The sequence below is a fragment of the Limulus polyphemus genome, unplaced genomic scaffold, assembly GCF_000517525.1.
Source record: "Limulus polyphemus unplaced genomic scaffold, Limulus_polyphemus-2.1.2 Scaffold2431, whole genome shotgun sequence".
In the NCBI taxonomy this organism is placed as follows: domain Eukaryota; kingdom Metazoa; phylum Arthropoda; class Merostomata; order Xiphosura; family Limulidae; genus Limulus; species Limulus polyphemus.
The window spans coordinates 171,010-184,170 of record NW_013668041.1 but is presented as its reverse complement, the minus strand read 5'-3'; the positions used below and the strand labels follow the sequence as shown (position 1 = coordinate 184,170).

Genomic DNA, 13,161 nt, shown 5'->3' with positions numbered 1-13,161 from the left:
TAGTTATCCTTAGTGAATTATGACTGGAGTAAATCATGCAGACACTGTTAGTTATACTTAGTGAATTATGACAGGAGTAAATCATGCAGACACTGTTAGTTATACTTAGTGAATTATGACTGGAGTAAATCATGGAGACACTGTTAGTTATACTTAGTGAATTATGACTGAATTAAAACACATATATGCTGTTGTTTTTAGTGAAACAATTGCTATAATTGAAATAAGCTATGAAGATGGTGTTATTCCTAGTCAAGCAGCTATTAAGAATGATATAAATTATGTGGATATGCTCTACAAAGCCAAACTCCACAAGTAAATGAAAGTTTCCTTCTGGCTATTGAGAAAAGACAGTCTGTTCGCACTCCATGTCTGTACATGTTGATTCAGAGTAGTAAATATATCTTTTTTAATAGTGTCATACTCAAGCATTTAAATATGACATGCTAATGAGCTAGTTATCTATGAGTTATTCAGACTTTTGGGGAAAGGGTTACATTTTCAACTCTTATCGCCCACAAACAAAAGTATTTTAAAAAACTTTTGATATATTATACTATCCCAGTGTGTATAGTCTCAGTATCCACTTACCTCATCAATTTCTATTTCTTGGGTTTCAGTTTCAACAGTCTTAACTTTTACTTCTTCACTAAACTGTACAGACTTCTTTTCTGGAATCTTATCTGCAAGGAAAAATATAAATTTGTTGGAAACACTGTTGTCCATAGGTATGGAATATAACGGATTCAAGAGGAGACAGAGTTTGTTTATGACAACAGACATATAAATATTTCTACCAAGTGATTTAAACAATATTTCTCCAAAGACACTAGAATAAAAAAAAAATGTTTTCATTACTGAGATAAGATAAGAATTCAAACTCCCATGTAAAAAATGCCATCAGCCTCCTTTTTATAACTCTCTACATTCCTAGCAGTGTTTCACCATTAGGGATTAGATTACACATTCATTAACAATGAGACTAATGATTCTTTACTTTTATGCTTTCACATACTTAGTTAGGATTCAATAAATGCTTCCTTAATCATTGGTTACTTTTATATAGGATTAGCTCAATTCTTGTTTAACTTTACATTTTTAAATATCCATTTAGACAAAACATATTTCTTCCTTAAAGCAATTTCAACAATCATCTTATCATATTTTACCAAGGACTAGATGCATGTTTGTATTTCAAGACAATATTTTATTTTTTAGTTTGTCAGTATAAAATTCAAACTTACAAAGAGGCTCTGGCTCTGCCGTTAAATCTGCTGTGACAAAATTAGCTGGAAAAAGACCTTCTCCCATGTGGGTTGAACCTTTCCACCAGTTAACATCACTTTAACAAATGAATAGCATATTTTGAGGCTTAAAAAGTAAACACTTCCAAAGCATGATAAATATGAAACTAAACCAATGAAATAAACATTTTTGTTATTCTAATGAATAATGGTGTTTTATCAGGCATTGCAACATTATAGAAATATAGACTTAAAATAATCTTATTTGTAATAATGGAAGTTTGTCAATCAAAAATCATTATAAAATTTGATGTTCTATAAAATCATTCATAATAAAGAAATGAAAATGTTGTTACAGACAATCATATGAAATATAATAAGACTAGTAATAACTTCAATCATTCCATTTTATCATTCATGTTAACTCTGAGTACATAATATTCACATGGTAAGCTCCAGCTGACAGGTTTAGGTTTTTCATGTTAACTGAATATATAATATCCACACGGTAAGCTCTAGCTGACAGGTTTAGGTTTTTCATGTTAATTGAATATATAATATCCACACGGTAAGCTGCAGCTGACAGGTTTAGGTTTTTCATGTTAATTGAATATATAATATCCACACGGTAAGCTGCAGCTGACAGGTTTAGGTTTTTCATGTTAACTAAATATATAATATCCACACAGTAAGCTGCAGCTGACAGGTTTAGGTTTTTCATGTTAACTAAATATATAATATCCACACGGTAAGCTGCAGCTGACAGGTTTAGGTTTTTCATGTTAACTGAATACATAATATCCACACAGTAAGCTGCTTCTGACAGGTTTAGGTTTTTCATGTTAACTGAATACACAATATCCACACAATAAGCTGCTTCTGACAAGCTGCAACACCCAACAGCTTACAGTCAAGTTGCTTTACAAACATATATAGATCTTCAATTAAATATGATGAATGTTAACATAGTGTACGTAGAAGTTTAGTTCTTCTCACTGGAAACCTCTACTAGATGAAACAAAGTGAAGTCTTTACAGTTACCTCACTTTTCAAACACAGAAAATATTTTACAAGCTATGTCGCTATACAACTTGTCTTTCATTCTTCAAACATTCAGACACTAGCATTACATCTTACTATCTCAGTAAGTTATTTTGCTCTAAAGAGATTTCAAAATTTCTAAATTAACAAAATGTCAATTTCTAAGAAACTCAAGTATTAAAGCTGTTAACATATAGCCAATCTTAAGGCCCAGTAGAAAAGAAAAATTAAATCAGATTTTTTTTTGTATCTCTAAAAAAAAGAATTTGGTTAAAAAGTTTGAAGCTAAGAAACACACTCCTAACAGTTAAAACAAACAAGGACAAATTTAAATCCAAATTCATGTGAAAATAGCAGATGCAGAACAACTTCTAAGAAAAAAAAAGCATTTTTATTGGAGTCTTGCTTGAAAAATTCTTACCATATTTGATAAAGGACTATCTTCGTTTCAGACACTTCATAACAATTTCTGTTTGCTATTCATTTTTATATTATAAACAAGATGATGTGTCTTCACATCAAAGTAGCTGATATCTTACTTACCTATCATCCAAAACTAATATAATTTCTCCTGCCTTGAAGGTCAGCTCATTATCCTCAGCTGCTTCGAAATCATACAATGCACGAACCTTTCGAGGCTCCTTCAGAGGAGAGGGCCAAGAATCTGGAGTAGGAGATGGAGCAACAGCAGTAGGATACAAACTTGAAGTCTTAGGAGAAGACTCTTTTAAAGATAACTCAATGGCTGAAACAGAGAAGAAATGTAAATACATAAAAACTACTGCAGACTGAATGAATACAAGAAAACAAACATAATGGTGCTTAACTTACAGCTGTAAAACCACTATGGACCAAGCCAATACAAGAAAATAAAGATACTATTAAATATGAGGTTGTAAAACTACTGCAGACTGAATGAATACAAGAAAACAAACATAATAGTGCTTAACTTACAGCTGTAAAACCACTATGGACCAAGCCAATACAAGAAAATAAAGATACTATTAAATATGAGGTTGTAAAACTACTGCAGACTGAATCAATACAAGAAAACAAACATAATAGTGCTTAACTTACAGCTGTAAAACCACTATGGACTAAGCCAATACAAGAAATAAGATACCGTTAAATACGAGGTTGTAAACTAGTGCATAGTGAATCAATACAAGAAAATAAAGATACCGTTAAATACGAGGTTGTAAAACTAGTGCATAGTGAATCAATACAAGAAAACAAACATAATAGTGCTTAACTTACAGCTGTAAAACCACTATGGACTAAGCCAATACAAGAAAATAAAGATACTATTAAATATGAGGTTGTAAAACTACTGCAGACTGAATCAATACAAGAAAACATACATAATAGTGCTTAACTTACAGCTGTAAAACCACTATGGACTAAGCCAATACAAGAAAATAAAGATACCGTTAAATACGAAGTTGTAAAACTAGTGCATAGTGAATCAATACAAGAGTAAAATAAACACACAACTTAACTTTAAGTTTTAACTTTGTAAATGCTTTATCCTCAAGGTTTAAAGTCAAAATTATCTTAATGTTTCTTGAAATTTGAAAAGATTTTATTAGGTTTTATATGTGGTACAATGTAAAATTACAAGAAATAAATTGAAATATAAATATCTGCCTTATTGTAAAAAAAAAGTTTATCATGTAACAAAGTCAAAAGTTGAAACGTTTCTCCAAAATATTGCTTTTATTTTGGTCAACTCTGGATGAACCTCTAATAATGTTTCAAAAAATGTATATAAACAATATGACTTAATTTTATCTAGCTACTTTTTTACAAACATGACACATTTTCATATGTTTAAACCACGTTCTTAGTACTCATGAAGTATGTACTGACAATATGACAAAAGTAAAATATACACAGAAATGCTAATTGTTACTAAAATATTTGTTAAGATAAAAAAAAAGGAAAATGTAACTACACCTTTGGCAATATCATCCTCTTCTTGCTGACTGCTCACCACATTCGGATCTTTGGAGTATGATGGAGTAGTCTTCTTAGGCTTAAAGATATTTCAGATTAAATTTTTTTTTACAAAACTATTATACTAAGTGGTACATAACCACATTGCTTCCTCCTGAAAACTGTACATGAGAGAGCTCTGTTAAATACTCAACTTTATCAATGACTTCTGAACAAAACAAGCTATGGTAAACGCTCATTAGTCCGGACCTCCACAATTCAGATTATTCTAAATCCATATAATTTTTCATAAAGACAAATGTTCACGATGGGAAAATTAATCAATAATTTGTATATTTATGTTTTGCATACAAACAGCTATTTCTTGTAAATAACATACATTTCCTATGGATACACGATTTAGTAATCCATATGACTCCACAAAAGTCAAGTAGGGGTCAATAAGATCAGGAAACAAGGTGATAATTACTGACCAAAATACAACTGCACTAACTAGTGGATACCAGTTTACAAGAGTTTTTCTAAGAATGACCTTCTCGTACTGAGTATCTGTTTAGAAAATTTTTTCTGAGGGTGACCTTCAGATATCCAGAGGTTATAAGGGTGGTTTATACTACAGGCATTTCAAATCACAATGCTCCAAAATGAAGACAGAAATATAAGCATTATTAAAACGTTAATGCAAGAAAGCAAATCCAAGTACAAGCTTTGATACCATCAGTAGACATTTCAGTGTAGAAAGAAACGTTTTCATGGACAAGTCAACCATATCTAACATTTTCTGCTGCAAAGAAAAATGGGTAAATATTCCAGAAGATTCAGGTCAAGAAACAAGAGCAAGACATTAAAAACATGGAGCAAGCTCTGTGTCTTTAAATATGTAATGTTACATCAAGAAATACTGATTGAGAAAGCTAAACAACTTTAACAACATCGTGGTGTAGCAAAGTTCAGATTCTCCAGAGAATGGCTGCAACATTTCAGAGAAAATTGTCGCATACAGAAGATAAAGTTGGAAAGTGAAGCAGCAAGTGCTATATGTAGTAATGATACAATGTCACCTGACCAGTGGCTCATCATAGACTTAACAGAACCAACTGTTCGAGACATGTCAGATGAAGACATCATAGACTTAACAGAACCAACTGTTCGAGACATGTCGGATGAAGACATCATAGACTTAACAGAACCAACTGTTCGAGACATGTCGGATGAAGACATCATAGACTTAACAGAACCAACTGTTCAAGAGTTGTTGAATGAAGACATCATAGACTTAACAGAACCCACTGTTCAAGAGTTGTTCAATGAAGACATCATAGACTTAACAGAACCAACTGTTCGAGAGTTGTTGAATGAAGACATCATAGACTTAACAGAACCAACTGTTCGAGACATGTCGGATGAAGACATCATAGACTTAACAGAACCAACTGTTCGAGACATGTTGGATGAAGACATCATAGACTTAACAGAACCAACTGTTCAAGACACGTTGGACAAAAACATCATAGACTTAACAGAACCAAGTGCTCAAGAGTTGTTGAATGAAGGCATCATAGACTTAACAGAACCAACTGCTCAAGAGTTGTTGGATGAAGACATCATAGACTTAACAGAACCCACTGCTCAAGAGTTGTTGGAAACTTTTGTTTGGAAACTTTTATACTAAGACTAGATTTTTGAAAAGTCATTATTTGTAAAATATTTAGGAGAACATGCCTCCTGAACCCCCTCGTATCAATGCATTATGGTCATACCAATCTAACAGAGATTCCACTAGTTCCAAGAAATCAATATCAAAATTAACCTGATGTTTAAAATTATGGGTTCACCGTTTTTCTTGAATATGACAATCTGATTGGTAGAATACAGCCACATCCCATAACCACCAGGCTTTGGATGGGATTAATCAGGTAAAAAGAAAAAACACATCAAACAAAACATGCTTGTGATGAAAATATGAAATGGGTGAAAACTCAAAGGAAATAAATAACTCTTGGAGCATTTATGGTTGCACCGAAATGTTCAAAAGATGTTAGTTGATAAAAGTTAGCACTCCTTGAAGGAGTTGATATTCATTTATAGTTGCACTGAAATGTTCAAAAGATGTTAGTTGATAAAAGTTAGCACTCCTTGAAGGAGTTGATATTAATATCATCTATAAAATGGTAAAAAAATAAATCAATGTTTACATACAACACTGTCAGTTACTGTATGAATTACGCAGAAAAATATATTCATGACAAGGAAATAAAAATATTTACCAAACAATTTATAACATAGCTATTGTACACTCTGGATATTTGTTTTAATGCTGTTATTTTAGAAATAGTTTCTACTTGTGCTTTTTCCTGATGTTTAAAGACATTTATACCTTAGTAATTAGTACCAGAAAACACCCAGTACTAAACATGACACAGATGTGACTAACACCTGATCAAAAAACAAAATTAATCAATATCTAGCGAATAACAGAAGCCTTTCCAGGAATTGTTCAGGAGGGATCAATTCTATAATCATTAATACATGTAGGCTTAAATATACCATGTGTCAGTAGCAGTTCAGTACATGGTCCATAGCATGGTTTATGTTAAATTGAAGAAACAAAAAATGTTAAGAACATCATAATATAATGCTACATTTGGTTTCATTTTCTATGACCATCAAAACTCAGCTAAGGTTCAAAAGGTCACACCCATAAAAAATTATTTTTACATTAATACCTAAATCAAGTTACTGAAAGTACTTTGTTATCACACTAAAATAAATTAAGATTCTGTTGTTAACATATTAATAAGTAGATTTATCATATTAGTAAATAAATCAAGGTACTTTTGTTATCACACTAATAAATAAATCAAGATACTTGTTATCGCACAAATAAATCAAGATACTGTTGATATCACACAAATAAATCAAGATACTTGTTATCACACTAATAAGTACATCAAGATATTTGTTATCACACTAATAAATACATCAAGATATTTGTTATCACACTAATAAATCAAGGTACTTTTGTTATCACACAAATAAATAAATCAAGATACTTGTTATCACACTAATAAATACATCAAGATACTTGTTATCACACTAATAAATCAAGGTACTGTTGTTATCACAGTAATAAACACATCAAGATACTTGTTATCATGCTAATAAATCAAGGTACTGTTGTTATCACACTAATAAATAAATCAAGATACCTGTTATCACACTAATAAATACATCAAGATATTTGTTATCACACTAATAAATCAAGGTACTGTTGTTATCACACTAATAAATAAATCAAGGTACTGTCATGACACTTTCTCATGTTACATATTTGAGAAAATTGGGCAAATTTTTCACATATCAATAATCCCCATTTTACACACAGATTTAAAAACTATACATACTCATATATAAACAAGAACACTTACTGTGTCTGTTGAAGCCGTAAATTCCATTCCTTCACTTTGTAGTTTGCTGTACAGAGAAGGAATCAAGCTGAAAAGAAACAAATATAATTTTAAATCTTTTGTATCAAAAAAAACCTGGAAAAGTACTTGTACTTTTAAATAAAACTGTTTGAGTACTAAATATAAATACCTTATTTCTCCATTCATCTCTTAAGTTTGATACAAAAAGTGGCATTATAAAAAGTCAATAAAACTACTAAGCTCTAATACACTTCAAACTTCAGGTTCAGTTCTTATCCTCTTTAATAAGTAAATTTCTATCCATTGGAGAACTACTGAAAAACTCCAACAAAACTGTTAACTTCTCCATAAAAACCTGGTGAACTGCCAACAGCTGCAACAAAAACTCTAATAAACTATTAACAAATGACATAAAAAAACATGGTGAACAGCTGACAAATTCCACAAAACACCTGATAAGGTGCTGACAACTGCCACAAAAAAAAACCTGGCAAGTTACTGACAACTGCCACAAAACCACTTTGAGGTGAATTTATAATTACTGCTATAACCTTAATGTGTAAATAATCATTTACTCTTACCCAATTAAAATTACAAAACATTAGTTATCTAGGTATTTCTGAAAAGTGGACAGCTATATTTTTCTTTCATTTATACTTTAATGAAAAATTTTATTATTGATATATAATAAATAAACATGAGTATTAAAAAAACAATAATTACAAGTTCCAAATACATAGTTTTAAATAATTTTTCATGTATAAATAATCCTTGGTTAGATACAATACTAGGATTTATTGTTACTTAAAGTAATGTTGTAGTTCTAGACCAAAACTTTTAAACAGTAATCTTTGGTTATGAATATAATACTAGTGCTCATAATTACTTAACTCACTATAGTTTTAAAGCATCCTTGAATAAAAAAAAAAAAAAATTAATTAGTCTTATACGTGTTAGTAGTACCTCAACTGGGGATCACTTTTGAAGTCTTCTTCTGCCCATTTCTTGATCAACTGCTTCAGTTTTTCTACAACTTTAGGGTGAGCCTGAAGTAACCCAAAGTTATTGAATTAAACTTCATCCACCCATTTCTCTAGGTTAAACTGGACATTTAAAAAATGTTTTAATACATGCAACTACTTTTTCACAAAACAAAAAATGATTACAAAAGCATATGTCATGAAAAATATTAGAAAGCATTACATCATATAAAGTTAGAAACCATAACACAATGCAAGGGTAGACAGCATAACATAAAAAGATACAAAACATTATATAAGGTACAAAGCTTTATATAATACAAATTTATAAAGGATAGAATAACAAAAAGTTAAAAAGTATTAAATAATAAATATTTATAAAACATTACGCAATGAAAATTTAAGCATTACATAGTGAAAAGTTAGGAAGCATTACATAAAAGCTATCAAGTATAGAATAGTGAAAAGCTTATACAGCTGTGAGAAAATTTAACAAAATAACAAATAATGTGCAAAAAAGTAAACAACAGTCAACATTTGATAAAATGGATAAAAAAAAGAAATGTTTCACCAAATGTCCCAGGTTTTTCATGTCAAATTTTTCATAAATTCAAAAAAAAAAAAGAATGTCATTACCATTTATAGACCACTGGAAAAAATTACTCAAATATCAAATAAAACTAAAGATGAAATAAATATAATGGAGAAAACAGGTATTTATAAAATTGATCGTGAATGTGTGGGTGTATACATTGGTCAAATGAAAAGAAGTTTAAAATTTAGAGTAAATTAACATAACAGAAATTTGAAAAATCAAAAAGTAAGTAGATGGCGTGACCTTTTTTTTTTTACATATGTAAACTAGTAGTCACATGACCATGACTTTTTGTATTTATATGTTGCAAAGCATTTGTTTTTCACACTCTTGAGGATGACATGAACAATGTCGAAACATGTACTCTCTTACAACTATTGATCAGTTTTTATAATAAAAAATTTTAATTGTGTATTATACAGCATTGATTGTTTGAGTATTTTAATATTTTAAGCATAATGAAAAGTTAGAAAGCATTACATAAAAGCTAGCACATATAAAATGAAAAGTTAGGCATTAAAAACTCTGTAAATCATGCCTTTCTTTTTTATATATATATATATGACAAATCTTCAGTTTAAAATAATACTGAGAAAATAGCTCAAGATTTTGAAATCAAAGTCAGGAGATTATAAAAAGACAAGAAAGAAGTAAGATATCCTTGAATTCTCTTCTGAAGACATCCTGTCTCTGGTGTTAGAAGTCTAAGCTCTATATATATTTGAACAAGTAGGGTAAGCTCTCCCAACTGTCTAATGACAGAAAGTAAGGACTTAGCCTCTAGACATTTACAAATTCTCACACAGTGATGTTTTTGAGAACCTAAATACAAAACCCTCCAACATCATCCCAAAGTGGAACACATCACTTAGTAGAATAAATACTATGAAAATGTCAACACACACACACATACAAGTGAAATATTTTAGAAACCAACTGTTTGTCTTTCTAAGTTACTAGCGAAAAAATATATGGTACTTTCTCAAAGGCCACCATATATTATGATTTATGACTGTCAGTCAGCTTCAATGCAGCCTTTAACACGTGTTTATTCAGCTTCAATGCTGCCTTTAACACATTACTCATATTTAATTAGAAGATTTAATAAGATAGGTCGGGGAAACCTAAAAAATGACTACTAATCTTTTTTGAAAACAACAAAATTCAGATGATGAAAGAATATAAGTTACTGGTTGATGACTTATACTTCTCTATGGTACATGTTTCACAATTAAAAAAACAGACTGAATATACATATATTAGCTATATTTTTTACACTTTTACAACTTATCAACAACTGAAAAAAGATCCACTTTAACAATCTAAAAACATGGTTCTCATCCTCACTAGCACAATACCATCACACTATCACGTGATAGATTAAACAGTTACATTTTCAACATGTACACCACAAATTTTAAAAAAAATTACATTTTTAAGGTTGTAATTTAATCATTACAACATTTAACAATAGTTTAGCTTTATACTTTCAAGTGTTTCAATTACATATGATTTATTTCAAACATTTTAATAACAAGACGTATTCATAAAAACCAAATTTCTTAAAAGTGGAATACTGTAAAAAAAATAATAAAGATGTTTCTATTTACAGTCAAAATACTGCTGAAAAAATTATCTTAGAAATGCTCTTATTTATAGGCAAAAAAGGAACACTGTAAAATAATTGTGTATCAACAAAAGGATTTTGATTTAAACAATATTTCCATAAAACAAGTAGTTTAATCTCTATTATAATGGTTTATAAGGATCAATTACAGCTTTATAAAACACTCTTGATGTTTGCATTTTACCTTTCAAACTTACAAATTTCTTCATATACTTTGTTACACTTACTTTTCCAAGTAACTTCCTGATTTCTGCCTCAAAATCTCTGGAGCACACTTCAAGATGGAACTTTTTCCCACAGTTGCTCACACAGGCATCAAGAAGCTACACAAAAAAAAACAATCCACTATACATTTCATCAAGAAGCTACACAAAAAAAACAATCCACTATGTGGATGAATCTTTACCAAAATTGGTATGGAGTTTCATTAGGTCCATCAGGGGGTACATAAAATTTCCAGTTTTGCATTTTGTGGTTTTCTAGCCATTTTTCACCACTACTTGCCCCTGAAGATGAATCTTCACCAAATTTAGTATGGAGATTCACTGGATCCATGGGGAGATACGGGGCAAGCTTGCAGTTTTTATGGACATTTTTTGCAATTATGTATAAGGGAAGCAGCTTTTCATGTCCTAAGATAACATTTCATTAATCATGAATTTACATAACTTCTGTCCAGGGAACGGGTACTCTTGCTAATTGTCAGTATCCCATTACATTTCTGAGGTTTAATATTGCTATATTACCCCATTGTTTTGAAGGTGTAAGGGTAAAGTTATTTTATAGTAGATAATACAATTTGAAAAATTAAAATGAGTAAAGTAAGTACAACAGCTTCATCACTGAATGACATCCTCTTTGTTGGTACTTTTACTCTTCTTCACCAGAGACTATATTAAATACAACTTAGACAGCTCCAGTATCTATACTAGAATGGTAAACCAAAGATATCAATTAAAAGTAATTATATCATTAATACATGTGCCAGTAGAACCTATTACACACAATTCTAAGTATTAAGTTAAAATAAAACTTGTTTTCGTGCTTTATTTGATTGACACAAGGGGATTGTCTCCCACCCATGGTAATCAACAGTAGATACAATTTGCTGGTTATTAAGCAGAAAGCTGTACACTGGACTATCTTTGTTGTGCACACTACAGGGCTAAAACCTTGAATTTTAGAGTTATAAGTGTATGCCCCCTCAATTTTGGCTCACAATTAAATACCCAAATCTACTAAAACAGTTAGAGAAATTGAAGCCAATAAAAACAAAGTATAATTTCAGAAAGGTGTGGAAGTATCTTTGTTCAGCTAACATACTTATGATCTCGAACAAATATGAAATTTACACGATCCATAATTCCATGGTATTTATAAAAAACATCCTCAAAGTACATGGAAAGTTTCATTGTTTGCTAACCTTTCATGCATGTACTTACCGTAAGAGCCTGCATAGCAACATGTGGAATTGGACTGTTAAGTCTTTTAACAATTGACCGGAGACAGTCCTTTGGTCCACTTGCTGATGCTCCAACTTTATCACAGATGTCCATGATCAGCCCCCAGTCTTCAGCAGTGTTCATCTCACTAGTAACCTTTTCTACATAGAGGAAAAAATGTTTTAACAACTTAGAAAAAAAAACAGAAAATGGTAATCAGTTAGTAAAATTAAAATTAGTGTTTTACCAACACTGCATACACTCAACCAGTAAACAAATTCTAGAAGATGCATTGATTTAAAATTGTAATATTTCAAAAACAAAATTCCATATGTACAGAAAAACTGGCAAACCAGGTCTTCTATTTCTTACCTTGCCATAACAACAGAAGTTTTTACATTTCACAAAATACAATCATTGTCAATCAAAATTCTTTGTTTTTCTCTGTCAATGTTTCTTGCATGTCTCACAATAATCTGTCTAGACAGCCAGCTTAATAAACGTAAGATCAGCCTAATGCTAATCATGACTATTAAAGTGCCATCTGATCCAGAATGAACATGCAGCCTATATACATGGTTTTTATTGTGTTGTCTGTAGAGCTAGACAATTAACTTGATTGAAATGATTACCTACGAGCATTGATTACATCAATCAAGCATCACATAAAATAACTGATGAATCAAAATTATGATTCAGTCAATTAACAACATAAAAATAATGAAATAATTGAGGCTAATGTTTCTGATTATTGTCATTTTTTATTATTCCAACAATCAATTAATAATAATCAACTAACTGAAATTAGGGTTTCTGATTATTCCAACTATCCACCAAACTTGCTTACC

The 13,161-nt window shown here is 30.5% G+C and overlaps 1 protein-coding gene across 1 annotated transcript in view; it reads right to left on the bottom strand.

Moving 5' to 3' along the window:
• Positions 1 to 13,161, bottom strand: part of LOC106466936 (signal transducing adapter molecule 1-like) — a gene marked incomplete at its 3' end in the record, with an annotated part of 19,877 nt that overhangs the window by 1,590 nt on the left and 5,126 nt on the right. Inside the window, exons 2-9 of the mRNA XM_013927254.2 lie at positions 12,314 to 12,474; positions 11,099 to 11,194; positions 8,633 to 8,715; positions 7,670 to 7,736; positions 4,242 to 4,320; positions 2,829 to 3,030; positions 1,245 to 1,342; positions 592 to 683 (exon numbers count right to left, since the gene is read on the bottom strand). Coding sequence (XP_013782708.2) covers positions 592 to 683; positions 1,245 to 1,342; positions 2,829 to 3,030; positions 4,242 to 4,320; positions 7,670 to 7,736; positions 8,633 to 8,715; positions 11,099 to 11,194; positions 12,314 to 12,474 — 878 coding nt within the window. The remainder of the gene's footprint in view (positions 1 to 591; positions 684 to 1,244; positions 1,343 to 2,828; positions 3,031 to 4,241; positions 4,321 to 7,669; positions 7,737 to 8,632; positions 8,716 to 11,098; positions 11,195 to 12,313; positions 12,475 to 13,161) is intronic.